The sequence below is a fragment of the Oncorhynchus mykiss genome, chromosome 15, assembly GCF_057628025.1.
Source record: "Oncorhynchus mykiss isolate SJ-2025 chromosome 15, ASM5762802v1, whole genome shotgun sequence".
NCBI classification, from domain to species: domain Eukaryota; kingdom Metazoa; phylum Chordata; class Actinopteri; order Salmoniformes; family Salmonidae; genus Oncorhynchus; species Oncorhynchus mykiss.
In genome coordinates this window covers 51,883,076-51,909,620 of record NC_143036.1, presented here as the reverse complement: position 1 = coordinate 51,909,620, position 26,545 = coordinate 51,883,076, and the positions used below count along the sequence as shown (strand labels likewise).

Below are 26,545 nucleotides of genomic sequence, written 5' to 3'. Positions count from 1 at the left end.
ATTATAATATTCAATGTAGCACGTTAAAATATGAGTCTTGATGATACCGATAAATACAGACAGGATGATCAATCATTTGGAGTCTAAATGTAATTAATCAAATATTATTCGAAAAAGTTGGTGGACACGTTTAAAATATTTGACAAAGTGCAAAATTATAGATAATTTCATTGTACCACCAATGATCTTGAGTCTTGACCATTAATTTAGATCTGGGACTTTTATTTAGAAAATACGTCAGCGTTCGTGATACCGGAAGTATTTCTATATTTACAATATTTTTTAAATACCTAAGGCCGCTAACTGCACGTTGCTAGTTAGTTGCAATATTGTAGCTATTAGCGCTCTTTCCTAGCTGGGAGAGAAGCCCTTTGCCTTCACTGAAACATCAATATCTTCGCTTAATTCCTTCTCTTTTTTTCATAAAATCTAGTTAACGGTTGTTGCGTTATCTTCAAACTATCTAGAATCGTTGGCTAGCTAATGTCTGTCAAGCTAACTTTGGTTCCATTGGAAGCTAACGTTAGCTATTCAGCACGAGCCAGAGTTTTAACAATCTCATTCCATACATTAGCTAGCCAGTTGCAAGCTGTCATTTATAATCATTAACTAGTTCCATACTTTTGGTGATATTATTTAACAGTTTGTATTGTTTACTAGCTAGTCAGTCTGAAACAAAGGTGAGCATGGCAATGAGACAGACACCACTCACCTGCTCTGGCCATACAAGACCTGTGGTGGATCTAGCCTTCAGTGGAATCACCCCATACGGGTATTTTCTCATCAGTGCCTGCAAAGGTAAGATATATTTGCTAGAAACAGTCCTTGTTGTAGTAGATAACCATAGATAATTGTTTAGAAAATAGTGAATTTAAAGTAGAGGGAAACAAAGTTCCATCACACCTTTTCCTCTGGTGGGAGTTAGAGTAGAGAGGGGAATTGAATAGATGTATTTTGAAAATGATCATCAGACTATTTCACGTCTTATGTATGTGCTACAGTTGGAGGTACTGTAGTTGTCTAACCACTTGTGAATGTACTAACCACTTATGAATGTTCCTTCTTGTAGATGGCAAACCCATGTTGCGCCAGGGAGACACAGGGGACTGGATCGGAACGTTCTTGGGTCACAAGGGTGCTGTCTGGGGGGCAACTCTGAATAATGAAGCCACCAAGGCAGCCACTGCTGCTGCAGACTTCACTGCGTATGTATTTAGGCCTACAACATAGCCTGGCCATGACCATGTTACGACAACAATATAGAGAGCAATAGTAATGGAGGCTAGCCCTTGATCATGACTCCATTACACATAGGAGTCATTGGACGAAGGCGTTTTGTTAAGAGCAGCAACGCTCCATCTGAACATTAACACATGTCGCTTGCGGTACGGTTTTGGAAGAACAAGGACCTTAGCTTTCATATCAGCAAGAAATAGTTTTCAAAATACAAAAGGTTGATACCCCTTGATACGGCCATATCCCCATGTTACAGCGCTTGCTTTTATGGGAAACCGATGGAAGACAAGCAGCGACCACCTGTACTAATTGGCTATCTAGCATTCTCCGAACACTTGTTTGTAAGATTAACTCGCCAGTTGTGGGCGCAGCTGTTGGCTGAAAACTGTAAGGAGAAGGCAGAATGCCGACTAGAGTTTGCGGGCTATAACGGAGGCTAACTTTGTCATGGCTTACGCCTATGGGGAAAATAATGGTTTTGGGTGGATAAATGCCAAAAATAAGGTCTGCGGTAAACAAGGGCTTATGAGATAATTATGAAGCATTTATGTAATCCAAACAAGTAAAAAGTTAGTGACTTGTTAGCAACGGACTTATTTTGAGCACATAAGCTTTATAATTCATAAAGGTCAGGGTAACTGACTGATATTATCTCATAGAACAAAACATATGAGATCGCCTAAGCCTCTGTTAACCTCAGACCTTATTTTCAGCATATATCCCAAAACCACATTATTTTCCCCATTAATTTCCCTAATAGGAATGGTGAACGAACCATAGGTAGAAAATGCCAATCAATTTCAGATTTTTAGGACTACAAGCTGGTGAGCTCTATAAGTCTCCTGAGTGGCAAAGTGGTCTAAGGCACTGCATCCCAGTGCTAGAGGCGTCACTACAGACACCCTGGTTCGAATCCAGGCTGTACCACAACTGCCGGTGATTGGGAGTCCCATAGGGCAGCGCACAATTGGCCCAGCATCGTCCGGGTTTGGCTCGTGTAGGCCATTATTGTAAATAAGAATTTGTTCTTAACTGACCTAGTTAAATAAAGGTTAAAAAAAATAATGAATAAGTGTTGACTGTGGCACATATGGTATAGAACCAGGCTATAATCCTGAGTGTTAAATCTTCAAATTGTTCATTGAGAGATCTCCAAGATTTCTGACATTAGCTTATTACTCTCCTAGCCTAGGTACTAGTCTGTCTGCTTTAGCCAACTTATTTGTCGTTTCATCAACAGAGTTGGTGAAAGCAAACGCATGTCTGGCAAGTGGTAACTAGGCTATTGTATTATTTTTCTTGGCTGACATACTGATGATGACTGTACCTATTTGCTCTTCAGGAAGGTGTGGGATGCCGTGACTGGAGATGAGGTCCTCACGCTGGCACACAAGCACATTGTCAAGTCAGTCAATTTTACTCAGGTACTACAGTTACTTGGAATTGATATGGGTTTTACTGTATGTGTCAAATGTATGAGATTGAGGATTTAAATGCTCCCTGTCATGACAGTGTAAACCTGTTTACATGTCTTGCTTATCTTTTTTTGTTCTAGGGATATTCTTATGGGACTTTCATGTATTGGATATTTGAGTCAACTTCTTCCCCCTCTATTTCTCTCTGACAGGATAGCAGTTGTCTGTTAACAGGAGGGAATGATAAGATAATACGCATCTACGACCTCAACAAACCGGAAGCAGGTTCGTACCAATGCAACCCCTCGTTGAATTGTTTGCGTGAACGTTTGGTTGTGTTTCGATATGTATTGTGTTTTGTTTCCCTCAGAACCGCAAGAGATTACAGGGCACACGTCTGCCATAAAGAAAGCCCTGTGGTGCAACAACGACACACAGATCCTCTCTGCCGCTGATGACAAAACCGTACGGTCAGTGCTCTTTGATCTACCTGGTTCTACATTTGTCATGGATATTATTATGATGCCAAAAGGCTGATAGGATGACCATATATATATATATACCTTATATACTATTGGGAACATTTGGAAGCATTTGCAGTCATTTTCCTTTGCCGCAAAAAGTCGCTGCCCAATATGAACACAGGAGGGCAGTGTGTGATTATCAACATTGAAAGGTGATTAACATACTATGGTCATACAAGTCTGGCCATCACTCTCTCTTAGATTTTTGCTGTCATTTCTTGATGACTTTTCAATCAATAAGGTACTGTATCTATTGATCTAAAATGGGTATTGCTATATACGCACTCTGTTCCCTTGTGTAGACTGTGGGACAGGAATTCCACTGAGGTTGTGAAGCAGCTCTCCTTCGACATGTCAGTCAGCAGCATGGAGTACATCCCTGACGGAGAAGTTTTGGTCATCACCTATGGAAAGACCATTGCGTTCTACAATGCCCTCAGGTACAATACAGAAAACCCAGGCATTGCCCTCGGGCATAGCTCGAGCTAGACATTGCCACTAACCATAGATCTAGGATAAGATTTTCCCACCACCAAACCTAGCCTAAACCATTAGGGTACTGATAAAATATCTGACCCTGTATCATTGGTTAGGGACATAATAGGGACCTAATCCTCAGGGGCAGTCATAGCATACAGTATATGACGTCCATTATGATTTGATTTCTCTCATATTTGATATTGATGGCTAGTGCTAAAAGCTGTGTGTATTTCCTTACTCTGACTTGTGTTTCTCCCTAGCCTTGACATGATCAAGACTGTGGATGCCCCTGCCTCCATTCACTCTGCCTCGCTGCATCCAGATAAGGACTTCTTTGTTGCCGGGGGAGACGACTTCAAGCTCTACAAATTTGACTACGGCACCAAGGAGGAGTTGGGTAAGCAGCAGCTTACACTACAAAAAAACTTCACAAGGAGTCATATAAAATCACACCAATTTGCAGTGCCTTCGGAAAGTATTCAGACCTCTTGACTTTTTCCACATTTTGTTACGTTACAGCCTCATTCTAAAATTGATTCAATTGTTTTCCCTCATCAATCTACACAACAGCCCATAATGACAAAGCAAAAACAGTTTTTTAATACATTTTTGCACATTTATAAATAAATAACAAAACATGTAAATATCACTTTTACATAAGTATACCCTTTACTCAATACTTTGTTGAAGCACCTTTGGCAGCCATTACAGCCTCGAGTCTTCTTGGGTATGACGCTACAAGCTTGGCACACCTGTATTTGGGGAGTTTCTCCCATTTGTTCTCGGCAGATCCTCTCAATCTCTGTCAGGTTGGATGGGGAGCGTTGGGCACAGTTCAAGTCTGGGCTCTGGCTGGGTCACTCAAGGACATTGAGACTTGTCCTGAAGCCACTCGTGCGTTGTTTTGGCTGTGTGCTTAGGGTCGTTGTCCTGTTGGAAGGTGAACCTTCGCCCCAGTATGATGTCCTGATCGCTCTGGAGCAGGTTTTCATCAAGGATCTCTCTGTGCTTTGCTCCGTTCAACTGTCCCTCGATCTTGACTAGTCTCCCAGTCCCTGCAGCTGAAAAACATCCCCACAGCATGATGCTGTCACCACCATGCTTCACTGTAGGGATGGTGTCAGGTTTCCTACAGACGTGACGCTTGGCATTCAGGCCAAAAAGTTCAATCTTGGCTTCATCAGACCAGAGAATCTTGTTTCTCATGGTCTGAGAGTCCTTTATGTGTCTTTTGGCAAACTCCAAGCGGGCTGCCATGTGCCTTTTACTGAGCAGTGGCTGCCGTCTGGCCACTCTACCACAAAGGCCTGATTGGTGGAGTGCTGCAGAGATGGGAGAATCTTCCAGAAGGACAACCATCTCCACAGAGGAACTCTGGAGCTCTGTCAGAGTGACCTCCCTGACCAAGGCCCTTCTCTCCCGATTGCTCAGTTTGGCCGGGCGGCCAGCTCTAGGAAGAGTGTTGGTGGTTCCTAACTTCTTCCATTTAAGAGTGATAGAGGCCACTGTATTCTTGGGGACCTTCAATGCTGCAGATTATTTTTGTTACCCTTCCCCAGATCTGTACATCGACACAATCCTATTTTAAGGTAATCATGTATTTCCGTTTTATTTTTAATACATTTGCAAAATTCTCAAAAAATCCGTTTTTGCTTTGTCATTGTGTGTAGATGGATGAGAAAAAAGTCATGCATTTTAGAATAAGGCTGTAATGTAACAAAATGTGGAAAAAGTCAACGAGTCTGAATAGTTTCCGAATGCGCTGTATATAAGAGAATGCTCAGTCAATCCTAACCAACTCGCTGACATTGACCGCATACTGTTGGACGATAGTGGCTGCCTCACATGTATGGCTTTCTAACCTGTGTGTGGACATGTTTAGGGTTAGGGTCATGTTTAACACTGCTGTGGCTCTCTCTCCACTCCTGTAGAGTCATACAAGGGCCACTTTGGGCCAGTACACTGCGTGCGTTTCAGTCCAGACGGGGAGCTGTATGCCAGTGGCTCTGAGGACGGTACGCTCCGGCTGTGGCAGACTGCGGTCGGCAAAACCTATGGCCTGTGGAAGTGTGTCCTTCCTGGTGAGTTTTAATGCTTAATTCCAAATGAATAGAGATTCCTAGAAACTTTAGTATCTAAAATGACTGGGTAGGTATAAGTAATATGGCATGGTATTGGCCATGTGATGAGCGGTGCCTGGTTTCCTCCAGACGTGACAATTGGCATTCAGGCCTTAGAATTCAATCTTGCTTTCATCGGTCTGAGAGTCCTTTAGGTGCCTTTGGACAAACTCCAAGTGGGCTGTCGTGCCTTTTACTGAGGAGTGGCTTCTGTCTGGCCACTCTACCATAAAGGCCTGATTTGGAGGTGTGCTGCAGAGATGGTTGTCCTTCTGGAAGGTTCTCCCATCTCCACAGAGGAACTCTGGAGCTCTGTCAGAGTGACCATCGGGTTGTTGGTCACCTCCCTGACTAAGGTCCTTCTCCCCTGATTACTCAGTTTGGCCAGGCGGCCAGCTCTAAGATGAGTCTTGGTGGTTCCAAACTTCTTCCATTTAAGAATGATGCAGGCCACTGTGTTCTTGGGGACCTTCATTGCTGCAGAAATGTTTTGGTACCCTTCCCCAGATCTGTGCCTCAAAACAATCCTGTCTCGGAGCTCTCCGGTCAATCCTTTGACCTCATTGCTTGATTTTTACTCTGACATGCACTGTCAACTGTGGGATCTTATATAGACAAGTGTGTGCCTTTCCAAATCATGTCCAATCAATAGAATGTATCATAGGTGGACTCCAATCAAGTTGTAGAAACATCTCAAGAATTATGATTTAATTTTTTTAATTTTACCTTTATTTAACCAGGTAGGCTAGTTGAGAACAAGTTATCATTTACAACTGCGACCTGGCCAAGATAAAGCAAAGCAGTGCGACAAACACAGAGTTACACATGGGATAAACAAAAGTGCAGTCAATAACGCAATAGAAAAATCTATACAGTGTGTGCAAATGGAGCAAGGAGGTAAGGCAATAAATAGGCCATAGTAGCAAAGTAATTACAATTTAGCATATTAACACTGGGAGTGATAGATGTGCCGATGATGATGCGCAAGTAGAAATACTGGTGTGCAAAAGAGCAAAAAAGGTCAATTTAAAAACAATATGGGGTAGGTAGTTGGATGGGCTATTTACAGATGGGCTGTGTACAGCTGCAGCTATCGGTGAGCTGCTCAGATAGCTGATGCTTGAAGTTAGTGAGGGAGATGTAAGACTTCAGCGATTTTTTTTATTTTTTTGCAATTCGTTCCAGTCATTGGCAGCAGAGAACTGGAAAGAAAGGCGGCCAAAGGGGGTGTTGGCTTTGGGGATGACCAGTGAGATATACCTGCTGGAACGCGTGCTACGGGTGGGTGTTATTGTGACCAGTGAGCTGAGATAAGGCGGAGCTTTACCTACGAATATGTAGCGAGGGCTAGCCAACGAGAGCATACAGGTCGCAGTGGTGGATGGTATATGGGGCTTTGGTGACAAAACGGATGGCACTGGGATAGACTGCATCCAGTTTGCTGAGTATCAATGGAAACAGGATGCACCTGAGCTCAATTTCGAGCCTCATAGCAAAGGGTCTGAATACTTATGTAAATATGTTATTTCTGTCAGTTAAAAACAAATAATTGCAAAAATGTCTAAAAACCTGTTTTCACTTTGTCATTATGGGATATTGTGTGTAGATTGATGACAAATTTTTTTAAATACATTTTTGAATAAGATTGTAACGTAATAAAATGTGGAAAAAGTCAAGGGGTCTGAATACTTATCGGAAGGAGCACTGACTTCGTTAAGATGCTTGAAACCGAAATGGAACGAACCATGAATCTGCCACACTAATAGCTAGAGGCAAATGTCATTGACTTGTCATGTTATTTTCCTCAACAGAGGAGCTGGTGTCTGAGAACTCTGACACAATATACTGTACTCCTGCTGCTCCTGAGATCAAGGCCTGAGACGGATATTAAAGAAAGGAGAGCAGAAGGTGAAGAGAAGAGCAGGGTGTTCCAGTCTCTTCAGAACACCAAGCCCCAGCAAGGACCTGAGCCCCTCCTCTTCACCGGGAACTGATCTGGAGTTGAGCTCCCGATTTACACACGTGTTCAGGCAGACTCAACACACAAATGTACACACACAAAATGGGTTATAGTTGAAATTAGAACACACACACACACACACAGAGAGATTGAGCTCCAGAGGAAAGTAGTAGACCTGTGAGCATCAGGCTCATCGCTGCCTGCTTTCTCTCTGATCAGCTCAGTCTGTCTCCCCTGATCTGTCTGTCTGTTCAACACTGTGACCCCATGAACAATTTTTGTTTAAAATGTATTGACTTTAGGGGCAATTTGGTTCTCTGATTTATTTTCATTTTCCAATAAGGGAATACACACACAGTTACAGGGGGGAGGGAAACTGACAGCTATCTTTGAGAAATTATGTTAATTTTCTCAATTCAATTATCTTAAATTCAGTAAAAGTGGTATTTTGTCCATACTTGTACCCTAAACTAGTATATGGGAAATGTTCTCAAACAGGCGAGAGAGTAAAATTACTTAAGTTGTTTGCTTTGTATTTTTGTCCTTGGTTGCAACTTTGCAGTTATGTAATTTAAATAAAGAGAGACATACATTATTTTATTTTTTATGCACAAAAAAAGCTTTTTGTTGCAGCAAGATAACTTATTGTATCAATTAAATGATAGTGCTTTGCAGTGAATTGTGCAAATGACTTGACTCACATACGTTTAAAATGTAAGTAGAGGGGAAAATAGATCATTTCTATGCATTTCGGTAGCTCATAAACGCCTAAAATGTGCATGTACCCTCTACCAATGGCAAAGCCCGATGTTACCTCTCTTGTCCAATAGTGTCTGTTTTCACAGGGCAGTGGTTCACACACACAGATGGTTCCATTCTCACCGCGTTTGTTCCTTCAATGTTGGCAGAGGGCCGGTGTCCTAGCAAGCTAGCAGATATTGGTATAATAGCCCAAGACCACGTACTTTAAAGGGGAGGTCTGTATTGTGTTTAGAGCTTTCACTTCTTCATTCTACTGAGAATAGTTTTTACAAAAGAGGCGCCACAACTAGTAAGCTAACGTGCTAAAATTGTTCCAGGAAGCTTGAAGTATCAAGTTTGTGTACACTGGTAGTTTCGCAGATTTAATCCAACAAGAGCCGCTACTTAGCCAGTTGGCTAACATAGCCCGCTAAATAACGTTACTTCATTTTGTTGTTACGGAGGCGGAGTTGCTTTTTCATAGCGAGCAACATGCCGGAATATCTGGAGGACCCATCGGTTCTCACCAAAGATAAACTCAAAAGCGAGCTTTTGGCCAACAATGTTTCTCTCCCGACCGGAGACCAGCGAAAGGACGTTTATGTGCAGCTGTATCTGAAAAACTTGACCGTGCAGAACAAGATCTCATCTACAGACGCCTTCTCCAGCGACGAGGAGTTTCCAGTCCCGGTAGTCTTAAACAAAAGTCGCTCGGGCAGGGTGAGTTGTTTTTAAGATTTTTCTTTCTCGCGGGCGAATATAATATTTGTAACAATGTTTCCAGTGTGAATGTTGCAAGTAAATGTCTGTAGGGAAGACGTCACTGTGTTGGAAAGTGTTTTAATCTCCCTTTAAAAAAATAACTATCGTTGTGATGTGGTCTTCTAGGTAATTACATTTTCTTTTTAAATGCATACAATTTATATCTCCCATCTTTTCAATTACAGCGAGTTCCATCTCGTTTTTAAATATAAAAACAAACACATGTTGGCTGTATTGTATTACAAATCAGCTGAAAGTTTCCCGCTTAAAATATCTGCCAGTGTCACTACTGAATGCTTCCTTATGGAAACCATCCTCGCCACTCAATTGTGTGTAAATACCCATACTATTTGAAAATGACAAGATATGTAAGTAAACATGGCCATACTAAGTCGAAATTGACTTATGTAAATCAAGGTTTCGAGATACTAACTCAATATCTTGACACTAACTCGAAATTGAGACAGTAGAACATAGGGCATTCAGAAATGTCGGCGCAGGTGGCAGTATGATTTGATTACAGCTGTGAGATTTTCTGGTTAAGTCTCCAAGAGGTTTGAGCTCCAACATGCAAGGCAAGTGAAATAAAATAATGAAAATGGTCATTAAAAACAATGTGGGGGAGGTTGCTGACTAGTGGTGGGTATTCAGCAGCCTGATGGTCTGAGGGTATGCACTATTGGCCCATCTCTGTTTTTGTCATGATGCAGTCACTGCATCTGAGTGATTGATGCAGGGAGAACAGGGCGTGGCTTGTGTCACTGATGATCTTGTTGGCCTTCCTGCGACACCTGGTGTTGTAGGTGTCCTGTCGAGCAGGCAGTGTGTGTTCGGCTGCATGTATCACCCTCTGAATAGCCTTGCGGTCAGCGGCGGTGGAGTTCCCGTACCAGGGTGTGATGCAGCCCGACCGTATGCTTTCGATGGTGCTCCTGTAGAACACTGTGAGGGGCCCCGGGGGCAGGCTGAATTTCTTCAGCGTCCTGAGGTTGAAGATTCGCTGTTGTGCCCCCTTCACTACAGAGTCTGTGTGGTAAGACCATTTCAGCTTCTCTGAGATGTGTACGCCGAGAAATTTGAAGTTATTTACCATCTCCACTGCGGCCCCGTTGATGAGTATGTGAGCGTGTCCAGCCTGGTTCCTCCTTGAAGTCCACAATCGGCTCCTTTTGTTTTGCTAACATTGAGGGACAGGTTGTTTACCTGGCGCCACGCCATTCCAGTGCCTACCTCCTCCCTGTAAGCTGTCTTGTCGTTGTTGGTGATCAGGCCTTCTACTGACGCGTCTTGATGATGTAGTTGGAACTGTGAGGCCACGCAGTCGTGGGAATACAGGAGAGAGGACTGAGGATGCAGCCTTTTGGGGCCTCAGTGTCGAGGAGGTAATGTTGCTTACATTCATCACTTGGGGGCAGCCCGTCAGGAAGTCCAGGATCCAGGGCTATGTAATGAGATTATAGGGCACAGTCCGCGGGAAGCTAGAAGTTAAATAAAATGATATTTCAACTTACTGTTGCCGGTGGGCAGGACGGTTGTTCATTATGAAGGGTGGAATTTGAGACTAAAGACAACAGACCCATGTTTGGAAAGTCTGTTTTAATAATGTTATTTTAGAAATGTCTTATTCTCCCCATCATAATGACCAACCATCCTGCCCACTGGCACAGTAAGTAGAAATAGAATTTTATTGAACTTCCTGCGGACTGATTTTGTGCAACCCAATACAATAGGAAGCAACGATGGTGTATGAAAATACACACGCTTTGCTAAAAGCAGCTAGTGTCATAAGGGGTGGAATCCATAGAAGGGATGGAACTGGACCGGAGAGGTTTTATGTTAGGGGAAAGCCTTGGTATGTAGAGAAGAGGAAAGGAACTTTAAGGAGTTTTGAGTGTGCTGGAAATGGCATTAAGGTATAGGTAACGGGATTGAAGGAAATCAAGGCTCCTGGTGTGGAGGATGGGGCTATTTTCCTATTGGGTTTGGTCTCTTTATTGAGGAAATACTTTCCCTGGAAGAGGAATGCGTGCACGGGCTATCCCTGAACAGATGTGTGGTTAACTGTGTGTGCGACAAGTGTGTAGGCTAGTACTTTCATTAGATTTAAATGCTATCGCAGCAGCGCTCTTCCTGATGTTTTCATATGGTCACCTGACTCCCAATCATGCCTGTCTGTGTGATTTTATAGCTTACCATGAAGCATTTGAGGCAAACATCCACTGGCACACTCAGAACATTAAACACACATTTTCACTCATAGCAGCTATCAAAATAAACCCTTTGGGATAAAAAAAAAAAGAAAAAAAAAAGAGAAGTACTGTTTTTCCCTCCTACAGTTTAGTTCAACTGAGGTTGAATGGTTTGTCATTGGGAGTTGAGGAGTTTTCTGCTTGCAGCGGTCATCATGAGGACCACGGATATGAAAACTATCATGTCTGACATAACCATCCATAAAGGTGGTTAACCATATGCACATCATCATAATTCACAACCTAGCAATTTGTTATAGTTTACCCCCAAAAGCCACATAAAATGGTCGGTTTCAGTATTACATCACCAAGCTGATTTCTGTGAGTAGAAACAACCACTTAGTCATAAAGAGCATTTTGGACATCTAGGCGATCATGCGACTGAACTATATTAATCCATATTGTTCTGCAATACATTGATGCAATCTGTATTCCATGTAATTTAAACCTCTAGTCTACAAACCTTCTGCAAGTAGCCTAACGCATAACTTAAAGCACAGGAATGGTCTGGGCCTTGGGGCTAGCCATGCGCTCAGTGCCTTGATTTCACTTTTAAAGTGTGTGGTCAGAGAGCGGATGAAAAGTGAGGGAACAAATGGGAAGTCTCTAACTGTTTTCTTATTTCTTCCCCCTCCTTATTTCTTCCTTGGAATGCTGTGATTATGAAATGTGCTCTGCTGGGCTGAGATCCAGCTCCAACTTTACTGAGGCCCGCAGTAAGGAGTCTAATATAGGCTAGTGGGAGACTGATAGCTGCTAAATCCCCCTCTCTGTCGGTCTGTTTGAGGTTCTTTCCCCCTCTCTCCTTACTACTCCTACCCCATCAAATGTTCCATGGATAAGAGAACCATGGCAGAGTTCCAATGGAATGTGACAAGAACCATAGAAGTAGTTATAGAACTTCCTAATTCCTGTCACTTTTTTTTGCTTGCATCATTGTAAGTCAGTCAGGCAGAGTATTCCCAACTCTTACACGTTAAACTGACCATGGCAGAGATGGTAAGGAATTGGATTTGTTATCGGCTGGGGAGTATGCCGAAACAAATTAGGCCGGAGTGCTTTATATAATTAATTGTCTTACTGTCAGTACCGGTTTTAGCATCGAGCTGAATCCAAAGCTCATCGAATAGTGCTATATTATATTATTATATTTATTTATCTGTTATTGTACCAGATAAGTTGACGTGTTCTCACACGTTCTCATTTGCAGCAACGACCTGGGGAATAGTTACAGGGGAGAGGAGGGGGATTATTAGGTAACCGTGATGTTGTTCGAGGGCCAGATTTCCCAATCTGGCCCAATTTAGCCAGGACACCGGGGTTAACACCCCTACGATAAGTGCCATGGGGTCTTTAATGACCTCTGAGAGTCAGGACACCCGTTTAACATCCCATCCGAAAGACGGCACCCTACACAGGGCAGTGTCCCCAATCACTGCCCGGGGCATTGGGATTTTTTTTTTTTTAGACCAGAGGAAAGAGTGCCTCCTGCTGGCCCTCCAACACCACTTCCAGCAGCATCTGGTCTCCCATCCAGGGACTGACCAGGACCAACCCTGATTAGCTTCATAAGCAAACCAGCAGTGGTATGCAGGGTGGTTTGCTTCAAACAAAAAGATTCTAGACTGAAGAGCAAACAGAGTAGCTGCGTGGCCGGGGTCTCTGGACTTCCTGATAGCTAAACATCCGTACCTTTATGCACAAGGCACAACAGGCTACTCTGGCAAATGTCAATGATGTGCGGTGTTGCATGATCACTGCGAAGCTAAATAATAGTTATGTTATTTTATGGTTAAAACACAGATTGTTTTCCCCCAATGCAATGTGTAGACACGGCTAGGCTACATGTTATGTTGTCATGTAGGTTAAATGCAATTGGTTTACCCTACATTTGTCTGCGTCCTGCATATGTGTGCTTCTGCAATATCACTGTTTCTTCACCTTTGTGCAAATAGCCTACAGATGTGTCTGTGTTACTGTCCTGCGCTCACTGGCGTTGGAAACTGAGGGCCCAGAATATTTTATACAATGTTTCAAGCTTCGGGATGGAAGTTAGTTGATGTTTCATGTTTGATGCAGACAGGCCATGTGTAGCCAATGTGATTTATAGGATATTTTATTATCAGGATTTATTTTTTTTACCTGCAGGCTGCAATGCTTTTATTTGTTGGCTTTTTGTCTATAATTAGCAATGGCAATAGAAGTTCCTTTTTACATTTGTACAATTTTAGATTTGGATAGAATTTTATTTAACCACATGACAAATCATTTTGAAGATGTTATTATAAATTAAATTAATCTGTTTCACAAATATTTGCATATGAAAACAATAACTGGCACACAGATTGGGAGAAATGGTAAGATATATTGGCATTCCACATGACAGGTTGCCGACTCTTTGTGTAGTCTATTACCAGCAACTTCAGGAGAGTAATGGCAGAATCAGCGAAAGCCAGCAGGAAGAGAATAGTTGGGTCAGGTTATCTAGAACTCTGCCACCCTCTTGAGGCATATGTCTTATCTCATCCAACCGTGAGCTTAAAACATCAGACAAACTCAATGCATGGAGTTGATTTTATTGAAACACTGGGGTGTGTATAGAAAAATACACGTTTAAAAATGTTGACCAATCAATTGGTCGAAAGAGCACTTTCGGTCGACCAAGATTTTGTTTTTGTCGGGGACAACCCTTACATACGTGTGTGTGTGTACACACAGTATATATGACATATTTGTTCAAATAGACGCAGGGCTTCTATTCTAGCTGTTAAGAAATATGAATCAGAGTAACAAATGCACAGAAAGTGATAGTTGTTTAGCTCTGCTGTATTGGTGTCCTGGGGGCGGGACGGAGCGGTTCGATACGGTTGCACAGCCTAGACCAAGGGGGAAAATACCCTTTGGCTGTGAACAACTACAATCATCAACCTCTGTGGAGGAAGAACTAATACTAGGTGACTGCCGGTATGCCGCTATACCTTGTCTGACGACTCAAACTGAATTCTTCCACTGCTGTATACTTCAGTCTGAGACTGCCATCATAGAAGTTGTTTGTGATGACATCAAAATTAGTTGTTATACAAAACAAAGTCATCAGCGATCGGATTATCTCTAACTAATCAGAGTATCAAATCCAATTACACATTTTCAAACCGCCGCTTGGTAGTGTGTTCTGGGTCTGGCCCAACCCATCAGTTTCTGGGACTGAACAGAATGGCTAGAATGTTTTTCCATTCTAGAAAAATACTTGTCAGCAGAGTGGATACATTCTCTGCAGCCTGGTTGAAGGGGATTGAACCTGAGCCCTATACTACGAATCAGGTTTGAGGAGTTAACTTTGGTCAACTGGTTCCATGAAAGTGGCTCACCTTTTTAGCCAGGTACATTTCTACTCCAACAAATCCTTCCGAACTAACCTGCTCCAGGGCAGGCTAACTCCATTTATCATTAATGAAATGTCTGAGCCACGAGGTTGAGGACCAATGAAATTCGATACCTTTCCTCTAGCAAAGTTTGTCATCAGACGACACCATTCTGTATACTTCCGGCCCTTCTTTGGACACTGTGTTAACAACCCTCCAGGCAAGCTTCAATGCCATACAACTCTCCTTCCGTGGCCTCCAATTGCTCTTAAATACAAGTAAAACTAAATGCATGCTCTTCAACCGATCGCTACCTGCACCTACCCGCCTGTCCAACATCACTACTCTGGACGGCTCTGACTTAGAATACGTGGACAACTACAAATACTTAGGTGTCTGGTTAGACTGTAAACTCTCCTTCCAGACCCATATCAAACATCTCCAATCCAAAGTTAAATCTAGAATTGGCTTCCTATTTCGCAACAAAGCATCCTTCACTCATGCTGCCAAACATACCCTTGTAAAACTGACCATCCTACCAATCCTCGACTTTGGCGATGTAATTTACAAAATAGCCTCCAATACCCTACTCAACAAATTGGATGCAGTCTATCACAGTGCAATCCGTTTTGTCACCAAAGCCCCATATACTACCCACCATTGCGACCTGTACGCTCTCGTTGGCTGGCCCTCGCTTCATACTCGTCGCCAAACCCACTGGCTCCATGTCATCTACAAGACCCTGCTAGGTAAAGTCCCCCCTTATCTCAGCTCGCTGGTCACCATAGCATCTCCCACCTGTAGCACACGCTCCAGCAGGTATATCTCTCTAGTCACCCCCAAAACCAATTCTTTCTTTGGCCGCCTCTCTTTCCAGTTCTCTGCTGCCAATGACTGGAACGAACTACAAAAATCTCTGAAACTGGAAACACTTATCTCCCTCACTAGCTTTAAGCACCAACTGTCAGAGCAGCTCACAGATTACTGCACCTGTACATAGCCCACCTATAATTTAGCCCTATCAACTACCTCTTTCCCAACTGTATTTTATTTATTTATTTATTTTGCTCCTTTGCACCCCATTATTTTTATTTCTACTTTGCACATTCTTCCATTGCAAAACTACCATTCCAGTGTTTTACTTGCTATATTGTATTTACCTTGCCACCAAGGCCTTTTTTGCCTTTACCTCCCTTCTCACCTCATTTGCTCACATTGTATATAGACTTGTTTATACTTTATTATTGACTGTATGTTTGTTTTACTCCATGTGTAACTCTGTGTTGTTGTATCTGTCGAACTGCTTTGCTTTATCTTGGCCAGGTCGCAATTGTAAATGAGAACTTGTTCTCAACCTGCCTACCTGGTTAAATAAAGGTAAAATAAAAAAAAAAATCATCCCCTTCATTTGAGGAAGAGGACTAATTAAATATTTTATGAATTATACTGAACAGGAATATTAATGCAACATGCTCAAATTTCAAAGGTTTTTACTGAGTTACAGTTCATATAAGGAAATCAGTCAATTTAAATCAATTTCATATGACTGGGCAGAAATACAGCCATGGGTTTTTACAGCCAGTCAGAGTTAGTTTTCCCCCCACAAAAGAGCTTTAGTACAGAGAGAGATACTCCTCAGCAACCCCCCCACCCCCCTCAGACAATCCCGCAGGGGAAGAAGCCGCATGTGGAGGTCCTAAGCTGGCGGGGTTAAATGTGGTCTGCGGTTGTGAGGCCTGTTGGACGTACTGAAACGATGTTGGAGGCAGCTTATGGTAGAGAAATGAACATTTAATGCTCTGGCAACGGCGCTTGTGGACATTCCTGCAGTCAGCATGCCAATTGCACGCGCCCTCAACTTGAGACATCTGTGAAATTGTGCCGTTTTGTCACACAGCACATTTTAAAGTGGTATTTTATTGTCCCCAGCACAAGGTGCACATGTGTAATGATCATGCTGTTCAACTTCTAATCTTGGCAAATGAGACATGCTTACTAACAGGGATGTGGACAAATTTCTGCACAAAATGAAAGAAGCTTTTTTTGCATATGGAACATTCTGGCATTTTTTTTCAGCTCATGACACATGGGACCAACACGTTACATGTTGCGTTGTATATTTTTGTTCAGTGTAAAAGAGAAAAATTATACAATAAAAAAAAAAATTATGACAGTATTTGCTTTCCAAACTGTTTTTCGCGCTATTATATTCTGACTTTTGCGAAAGGCAAACTGCCAGCCGCAACCAACCATAGATGGCAGTTCCCATTCAAGACTGGCAGCCATTGCTAGTGTATCCATGAGTTTAACAGTCAACACCCTTCTATGTCTATGCCCACAACGCAACAAGCTGTTCCATAGATGGAAGGACAAAGGTGCTTGTGCATTGATTGATAAGCACACCAAAGATGGCATTAACAATAAGTAATAAAAAATGCTTCGTAGTATACCGCTCTGTTTGCTCTCTGGTTGTTTGTTTAGTGTTGATCAGTAATGATGGTTTAGGTCAGGAGAGGGCGTTAAACTAGCTCTGCTGATAATTAGTGTGTGATTAGAAACCTTTTTAAGGCGTTTAACATCTGTGGTGTTTGCTGGCTGAAGCAGCCCAAGGAGCTGGGTAAAGAAAACACTCATCTAAAGATCAGTCAACTCTCTCTCTCTCTCTCTCTCTCTCTCACACACACTCACACACTGCAGAGTTACAGAGAGGTTTTTTGGACATTTCAGTTTGTGGATTTCAAATGTTAAACCCTGTGATGTTCAGTAGCACAAAATGGATTTCTTTGCTTTGCTTCTTTGGATTTGTGTTTTGGTGAGCTCCAGCACAAATTGAATCCAACCTTTTTTAATTTGAAGTACATTTAAAAACAACTCAAAGAAATATGATTTACTAGAATGGGCGTTCCAATTCAAGTCATCCTTCTGTGATGGGTGGTAGGCCTGAACACTTTTCATGTTGTTTCAGTCTGACCTCTGTGGTCCTTCTTTCACAGAAAGCCACGAGGAAAACAGACAAGCCTCGGCTTGAGGACCTGGATGTGACTGAGCTGACCAGTGAGGGCCTGAAGGACGAGCTGCTCAAATATGGAGTCAACGCAGGACCCATCGTGGGTGAGTCAGTCAGTCTGCTAGTACATTTGCCAGGGGCATTGTTTTTAGAAAACATTGGGTTCATTCTGTGTTACCGAGTCTATAATTGCCTGTTGGTTATATGGTAGGTGGAATATGTATTTAATTGTGATGGGCTCTTGAATCCCGACCATGTAAATAAAACTACTACTTTGGTCCAGACATAGAATGCCTTCTATGTATTGAATTTATTTTAATAACGGCCATTATTGTTGCGGTCTTCATTTGCTTATCAATAAAGTTGTGTTGAATTCATTTGAATAATGTCTGAACTTTTGGCAGCCTCCACCCATAGACCGTATGAGAAGAGGGATTCATGAAGTTCCATTGATTTTTATTTGAATGTCTTGTCATGGCAGCGTCAACCCGTAAGCTGTATGAGAGAAGGCTCCAGAAGCTGTTGGACCATGGTCCTCCTGAGGCCGTTGCTCTACCGGTGGTCATCACTCAGGTAGACCGCAACGGCAACTCTGACTCATACCACTACAGCGACAAGGAGGAAGGTAAGAAACGTAACACTTAGTCATCCTCTTAGACCAGGTTATTACAGATTCAAATCGGATTCATCTTGGCAGTTGACACATTAGATTACACATTCGATATTTGTTTTATGAGATGCCTACTTTCATACCAAATTGGCCCTCTGGGATGATACAAATCATGCAATTTGATGTGTTGGTTAATAGACTGACTGACAGCATGACATTGATGGAAATTGTGTGGTGTGTATGTGTTTTAGAGATGACTACAGTCCCAGAACCAGAGCCAGTCCCCGTGGTGGAGAGACCTGTCAGAAGCAGAGGGAAGACCCCAGTCACCACCAGGACCCGCAGCAGCCAGCACAACCGAGTGAGTCCCTCTTTTTATTTAGTCTTTATTTAATCAGTGGACAAAAGCACATCCTCACCCTAGGCCAGCCTCATGGTGTTTATTCCTTCAAAGCTCGCCATACAGACTTGTTGAAATATGAGTTAAATAGCATGCATATCTCAAGTTGTGATTAGTAGTCAGAGGCTATAGGGTTGATTTTTAAACCTGTCTCAAATATTCATTGAGAGAGGAAATATGTCCTTTGAGACTCCTATAGGGGTGGGAATTACGTGTGTGTGGAAAACAAAGCACCAAATGTCTGTCTGTCTGGACCCTCTGTGTGTCTGTCTGAAGGACCCTCTGTGTGTCTGTCTGAAGGACCCTCTGTGTCTGTCTGAAGGACCCTCTGTGTGTCTGTCTGAAGGACCCTCTGTGTGTCTGTCTGAAGGACCCTCTGTGTGTCTGTCTGAAGGACCCTCTGTGTGTCTGTCTGAAGGACCCTCTGTGTGTCTGTCTGAAGGACCCTCTGTGTGTCTGTCTGAAGGACCCTCTGTGTGTCTGTCTGAAGGACCCTCTGTGTGTCTGTCTGAAGGACCCTCTGTGTGTCTGTCTGAAGGACCCTCTGTGTGTCTGTCTGAAGGACCCTCTGTGTGTCTGTCTGAAGGACCCTCTGTGTGTCTGTCTGAAGGACCCTCTGTGTGTCTGTCTGAAGGACCCTCTGTGTGTCTGTCTGTCTGGACCCTCTGTGTGTCTGTCTGTCTGGACCCTCTGTGTGTCTGTCTGTCTGGACCCTCTGTGTGTCTGTCTGAAGGACCCTCTGTGTGTCTGTCTGAAGGACCCTCTGTGTGTCTGTCTGAAGGACCCTCTGTGTGTCTGTCTGAAGGACCCTCTGTGTGTCTGAAGGACCCTCTGTGTGTCTGTCTGAAGGACCCTCTGTGTGTCTGAAGGACCCTCTGTGTGTCTGTCTGCTGGTAGTTTGTGCAGCAGGTTTTAATTTCAGGACCGGCCAATTGACTTGGATTAGCTTGTTTTCTCTTTGCCACTGGGTGCCTCTAGTCCACTAATTTCTGTCTCTTTGACTCTCTCTCTCCCTCTTTCATTCTTTCCTTGCAAGAACATACTCATTATTTTCCCAACTCCTATACAAAACCTATTGTTTGAGTGTTTTTAAAAATATTTTTACGCCCTTTTACTTTTCTCCTCCTTTTTTCCTGATACTTTGGGAGGTGTTGGTGCCATCTGGTGTCGGAATCCTGAACCTACCAGATGGTAACCTACTCAACTGAAGCTGTCTGTATCATGTGGATATTATAACCACATTAAAGAGTGTGAGATTTTGGAAATTAAGCCCTGTATCTACTACCCCGAGGTAGCTGTTCCTGTGCATTTCCAGTCATGAGCTAACAAGTTAGTTTTGTCTCGCACCTTTTAACTTCTTACATACTGGACATATAGACATCAGAATGATATCCCAGAGTTCATCGGAGTCTGGGGAAGTCGATGGGCTTCATTGGAAAAATATCAAACCATCCCTTTAAAGCATGTTTGTGGACTGCCAATTTTAGAATTGAGGCTAAACTGACAGGTTCACCGTTGAACTCATCTTTCTTCTGATTCCAGAGGACATAAAACAAGAGGTAAGATGGATATCGATTTTGAGACATGACAGAATATTTCTCACAAAAACAAGCATTTTCAATGCTTTTTACATTTAATTTAGCTTGGTTGATGCTAATTTAGCTTTTTGCGACTCTCAGAAACGTCTTTGCAGACTACCACCACAACATGCAAAATCCTCAAAAGTTCCTGTGAGAAAGTGGCACCACTCTGTCAACAGTTTATGAAATCCAAAAAAGACCCCACTGAACGATTCAGAACATGAAGAATCATATTTGTCTTGGTAAAATGTATTTTTATAAAATAAGGAAGTGAAAGATCATCACTAAACCGTGTTTTCACCCACTCAGAATGGGTTAACACCCTAGAGGAAGCCAAATGAGGTGTGGCAAGAGGCGGCAGAAACCAAAAAGGAAGAGAGGAAGTGGGGGGGGGGGGGGGGGCTGGTCGTAGAGGAACTCTGGAAGGTATGCTCACCACTCTTCTATAGTTCTAGCTAGTCTCTAGTCTCCGTATTAAACGGGATGAGCTACATGTCAATGTTTGGTTCCAATGGGCATACCTTTTGATGCCAGCCTGATTTGGTTAACTGAACATGGTTGGATGATTTGATCTACTTCAAACTGAGTTTGGATGGGTTTGGGAACAATGCCTACCTTGTGTAAACGGGTGAGTGCAGCACAAAGCAAAACATCTCGACTGTTTCAATTCAGTGGACAAGTTTGACCTCTGGTGTAAGGAGAACGTCCTGGAAGATTTCTCTCTGCCACCAAGACCAAAGACCTCTTCATCCACTTAAAAAATAAATGTTTGTGATTTTGTTGCTTGTGTAATGTTTGTATCAGTCTTGTGTGTGTTGTTTAGCTCATTCAAAAGCCACAGCTGTTCATTCCCCTCTGTGAAAAAATAAATCCATTCTCTTCTATTCTAGCTGTGCTGTGAGGAGGATGGTGGTCTTCCTCTCACTCTGACTGATTAAGCTCCCAGTCATGAGCCAACCTCTCTACTCAATACTTCTCTTTTTAGAGGTGTGGGACATCTCTCACCTGCTGTAGTACTTGGGACATCACTCTGTATTGGGTGTTTTGTCTGATTTTCAATCTTCACAATTTCCTCAGTGCTCTGATCACTGGCTATTCGTTTTGGTCTCGCTCTCTTGCTGTCAGTCTCTCCTGGGTCTGTATGTATATCAACCAACCTCTTCTATAACGAATAACAGTGTGTTACTTACCCTCTCCATATTAAAGGGGGTACCGCAGGAAGTCAGCCCGCTCCTAGTAGCCAAGCCTTCCTCACTACCTCATTTGTCTGAAAGTGACCCCTTTGCCTCCTTCACCGTCAGGTCTGTGAGCCACGTCTCACACACCCCCCCCATCTCCATCTCCATCTCAAGTCCTGAAGGAACAAATGGAATGCCTATCGTCTCTCTGCCAAGTTTGACACGCTGTCCAATCGCTTTACTCTGGTATACAGTCTTTGCACAATAGTTGTTCTCAAATAGAGTTCTGTTTTTCTCACAGTGGTTTGTTGTGGTGGCACCCGGGAATGGGAACTTTAAGGTTAATTTAAATGTGGTGGAGTGAAAGTGGTCTCACGTTTTTTTTCCTCACAGATGGTGTGATTGTAAACAAATGGGTGACAATTATGAATGGAGCTACTGTAGTGTGTGTGGCGCACAGCTGTCTGTCTGTACTAGTACAGCTGCTTAAATGCCAGCTGAAGTGAGGGGAGTGAAAGACTCCAGACTTGTGCGGTCACATGGGAAGAGGACTGCAACAGGGCCACCTAGTGGTTCTTAGGTGTACACACCCTCTCTAGCCTTTTACAAAAAATAATACCATATGTGAATGTGGCAGTGACTTTGTAACATGCCAATGGAACAATGTCTCATCCTCACCTTAATCGCTCCGTCAGCTTCAATGTCTAAAGAAAGTGTACTAAAATGTGTGTTGCAGGTGGAGAAGATAGCAGCTGGTGAGCAGACACCCAGCAGGGTGGATGAGAAGGATATCCTGAAGGAGATGTTCCCCTACGAGACCAACACTCCAACAGGAATCAAGTAAGACACACGCACATTATTCTATCAACATAAACAACTTCAATAAAACATTGCTATATCTGGCAGACTGCCACCCACAGTCTTGTCATTCCTGTAAAGCGGTGTCCTGTAACTAATTTGTTAAGAGCTTGATCGTAATACTTGCCTGATGGCAACTCATGTGTGAAATGTTACCATGAAACTCAACGTTCTACCTTTACTGTCCCTCTAGCGCCACCTGTCGACGGCCCATCCGAGGTGCAGCCGGCAGGCCCCTAAAGTCTGGTGACCTGTGGACAGATGAGACCCTCCTGCGCTCCGCCTCTAACTCTTCTTACACGGAGAGCCGCACCGCCACCGTCCACAGAGTCACCACCCTGCCCCCTTCTACCAGGCTGGTAACGTCAGTGGCGCCCCCTCTTGGCAAGGCCTTAGCACCACCCCGTGGCCTGCCTGTCTGGCTGAAGCTGCTGCTCCTCAGCGTTGTAGCTGGCTTCATATTCTTCGTCTACCAGACCATGGAGACCAACGCTATGGCCCCCTTCGGAGGGTCTTCAGATTCCATGCAGACCAGTGGCAGTGAGGTCCGCAAGTGAAGGCAGCATAATGTTGCTGCCACTATTTTCATTGTCATCGTCCCTCACTTCCTTGGCATTCCTTGGCATTTTTTTCCTTCCCGTGTTTCTGTCACTTATAATTGGTTAAATGGTCTGGTACGGTAGCCTAGTCTTTGTCAACACCTCCTGGAGACGACAATGTCCAATATGACCACCGCTTCTCATTCTGAAATGACAATACCGTCTTCTGTTTGTTTGTTTGTCTGTCCTTTCCCCATCTGAGCCTGTGAGGCTGAGAGAAAGCCAGTCGCACCACTCATCTCCAGATAACGTACCCACACCGAAACAGTGGCTTCCAAATTATGTGAACTTGCTTTGTGATCTATTTTTTGTTTTATGTCTCTGCATGGTGTAGTCGTATGGTTGCATTTGTGTGAGTCTGTGAGAGAGAATTACCTGTGTGCGTGTCTGTGTTTCACGCAGTTTGCTTTTGTAATGCTGTCGCTGTAATCAAATGCAGTTATTATGAAAAAAACAGGAAAAGACTGAAAGAATTTCAACAAATTGTAATCCTTTTTTTTCTTGATCGAACCATCTATACAGCGTACGTGTGTGAGACGGGGATTCTTAAAACTCATGCACACATATAGCTCTTATATGCCCCCGCCCTGTTTTTTTTAATCGAAATTGTCTGTGTTGCCAAATTAATAATGTATTCATTGTAATAAATAATGGAATATCTTCTCAATAAAACTGTAATATGTAGGGATAATTTGTCTTAGATTTTTATTTGACTTGAAACAACAAAGCACCGTTCAAAAAAAACAAGGACACTACAGCAAAGAGTAAAAACCAATATGAGCTGCGAGCAGCAATGAACGGAGTTCACAGCATGACAGAAAAAAAACAAGGACACTACAGCAAAGAGTAAAAACCAATATGAGCTGCGAGCCGCAATGAACGGAGTTCACAGCATGACAGAAAAAAAACAAGGACACTACAGCAAAGAGTAAAAACCAATATGAGCTGCGAGCCGCAATGAACGGAGTTCACAGCATGACAGAAAAAAAACAAGGACACTACAGCAAAGAGTAAAAACCAATATGAGCTGCGAGCCGCAATGAACGGAGTTCACAGCATGACAGAAAAAAAACAAGGACACTACAGCAAAGAGTAAAAACCAATATGAGCTGCGAGCCGCAATGAACGGAGTTCACAGCATGACAGAAAAAAAACAAGGACACTACAGCAAAGAGTAAAAACCAATATGAGCTGCGAGCAGCAATGAACGGAGTTCACAGCATGACAGAAAAAAAACAAGGACACTACAGCAAAGAGTAAAAACCAATATGAGCTGCGAGCCGCAATGAACGGAGTTCACAGCATGACAGAAAAAAAACAAGGACACTACAGCAAAGAGTAAAAACCAATATGAGCTGCGAGCAGCAATGAACGGAGTTCACAGCATGACAGAAAAAAAAAACAAGGACACTACAGCAAAGAGTAAAAACCAATATGAGCTGCGAGCAGCAATGAACGGAGTTCACAGCATGACAGAAAAAAAAAACAAGGACACTACAGCAAAGAGTAAAAACCAATATGAGCTGCGAGCAGCAATGAACGGAGTTCACAGCATGACAGAAAAAAAACAAGGACACTACAGCAAAGAGTAAAAACCAATATGAGCTGCGAGCAGCAATGAACGGAGTTCACAGCATGACAGAAAAAAAACAAGGACACTACAGCAAAGAGTAAAAACCAATATGAGCTGCGAGCAGCAATGAACGGAGTTCACAGCATGACAGAAAAAAAACAAGGACACTACAGCAAAGAGTAAAAACCAATATGAGCTGCGAGCAGCAATGAACGGAGTTCACAGCATGACAGAAAAAAAAAACAAGGACACTACAGCAAAGAGTAAAAACCAATATGAGCTGCGAGCAGCAATGAACGGAGTTCACAGCATGACAGAAAAAAAAAACAAGGACACTACAGCAAAGAGTAAAAACCAATATGAGCTGCGAGCAGCAATGAACGGAGTTCACAGCATGACAGAAAAAAAACAAGGACACTACAGCAAAGAGTAAAAACCAATATGAGCTGCGAGCAGCAATGAACGGAGTTCACAGCATGACAGAAAAAAAACAAGGACACTACAGCAAAGAGTAAAAACCAATATGAGCTGCGAGCAGCAATGAACGGAGTTCACAGCATGACAGAAAAAAAACAAGGACACTACAGCAAAGAGTAAAAACCAATATGAGCTGCGAGCAGCAATGAACGGAGTTCACAGCATGACAGAAAAAAAACAAGGACACTACAGCAAAGAGTAAAAACCAATATGAGCTGCGAGCAGCAATGAACGGAGTTCACAGCATGACAGAAAAAAAACAAGGACACTACAGCAAAGAGTAAAAACCAATATGAGCTGCGAGCAGCAATGAACGGAGTTCACAGCATGACAGAAAAAAAACAAGGACACTACAGCAAAGAGTAAAAACCAATATGAGCTGCGAGCAGCAATGAACGGAGTTCACAGCATGACAGAAAAAAAACAAGGACACTACAGCAAAGAGTAAAAACCAATATGAGCTGCGAGCAGCAATGAACGGAGTTCACAGCATGACAGAAAAAAAACAAGGACACTACAGCAAAGAGTAAAAACCAATATGAGCTGCGAGCAGCAATGAACGGAGTTCACAGCATGACAGAAAAAAAACAAGGACACTACAGCAAAGAGTAAAAACCAATATGAGCTGCGAGCAGCAATGAACGGAGTTCACAGCATGACAGAAAAAAAACAAGGACACTACAGCAAAGAGTAAAAACCAATATGAGCTGCGAGCAGCAATGAACGGAGTTCACAGCATGACAGAAAAAAAAAACAAGGACACTACAGCAAAGAGTAAAAACCAATATGAGCTGCGAGCAGCAATGAACGGAGTTCACAGCATGACAGAAAAAAAAAACAAGGACACTACAGCAAAGAGTAAAAACCAATATGAGCTGCGAGCAGCAATGAACGGAGTTCACAGCATGACAGAAAAAAAACAAGGACACTACAGCAAAGAGTAAAAACCAATATGAGCTGCGAGCAGCAATGAACGGAGTTCACAGCATGACAGAAAAAAAACAAGGACACTACAGCAAAGAGTAAAAACCAATATGAGCTGCGAGCAGCAATGAACGGAGTTCACAGCATGACAGAAAAAAAACAAGGACACTACAGCAAAGAGTAAAAACCAATATGAGCTGCGAGCAGCAATGAACGGAGTTCACAGCATGACAGAAAAAAAAACAAGATTTGTTGGATAACAGAACAAGTGCTCTGTCATGTAAAAACAATCTTCATGTGCAATCAGTGAAAGCATTACCAAGTTTCTCTCAATACCACAAGGAGGATGCAAGTCAAGTTTAGCCTAGCACTGTAGATTGGTTATCTTTGAGTGCAGCAGTTAATCATTACTTAATGTATTGAGTTTATATACCAATCCTGGGGTCAATTTGACTAATGGTTTATGTTAAAATTAAATATTTAGTTAAAT

General features: G+C 42.8%; 2 protein-coding genes across 2 annotated transcripts; both read left to right on the top strand.

The window, feature by feature from the left end:
- The first annotated feature begins 223 nt into the window (after nucleotides 1–223).
- On the top strand, nucleotides 224–8,414 carry strap (serine/threonine kinase receptor associated protein). Its single transcript, XM_021563430.3, has 9 exons — nucleotides 224–798; nucleotides 1,070–1,205; nucleotides 2,579–2,660; nucleotides 2,864–2,936; nucleotides 3,022–3,121; nucleotides 3,478–3,615; nucleotides 3,916–4,052; nucleotides 5,587–5,736; nucleotides 7,587–8,414. The coding sequence occupies exons 1-9, from the start codon at nucleotides 687–689 to the stop codon at nucleotides 7,652–7,654; spliced, it is 996 nt and encodes a 331-aa protein (XP_021419105.1). The 5' UTR covers nucleotides 224–686; the 3' UTR covers nucleotides 7,655–8,414.
- Nucleotides 8,415–8,560: 146 nt separating this feature from the next.
- On the top strand, nucleotides 8,561–23,772 carry LOC110490191 (lamina-associated polypeptide 2, isoforms beta/gamma). The gene is made up of 6 exons (XM_021563429.3): nucleotides 8,561–9,196; nucleotides 17,843–17,960; nucleotides 18,338–18,481; nucleotides 18,718–18,827; nucleotides 22,361–22,464; nucleotides 22,676–23,772. Exons 1-6 carry the CDS (start codon nucleotides 8,969–8,971, stop codon nucleotides 23,037–23,039), a joined length of 1,068 nt encoding a protein of 355 aa, XP_021419104.1. The 5' UTR covers nucleotides 8,561–8,968; the 3' UTR covers nucleotides 23,040–23,772.
- Nucleotides 23,773–26,545: the final 2,773 nt, after the last annotated feature.

Coding starts and splice junctions, on each gene's coding strand:
- LOC110490191 (XM_021563429.3), top strand. CDS start 8,969: ATGCCGGAATATCTGGAGGACCCATCGGTTCTCACCAAAGATAAACTC. Junction 9,197..17,842: donor ACAAAAGTCGCTCGGGCAGG/GTGAGTTGTTTT, acceptor CTTCTTTCACAG/AAAGCCACGAGGAAAACAGA. Junction 18,482..18,717: donor CTACAGCGACAAGGAGGAAG/GTAAGAAACGTA, acceptor TATGTGTTTTAG/AGATGACTACAGTCCCAGAA.
- strap (XM_021563430.3), top strand. CDS start 687: ATGGCAATGAGACAGACACCACTCACCTGCTCTGGCCATACAAGACCT. Junction 1,206..2,578: donor GCTGCTGCAGACTTCACTGC/GTATGTATTTAG, acceptor TTTGCTCTTCAG/GAAGGTGTGGGATGCCGTGA. Junction 5,737..7,586: donor GTGGAAGTGTGTCCTTCCTG/GTGAGTTTTAAT, acceptor TTTCCTCAACAG/AGGAGCTGGTGTCTGAGAAC.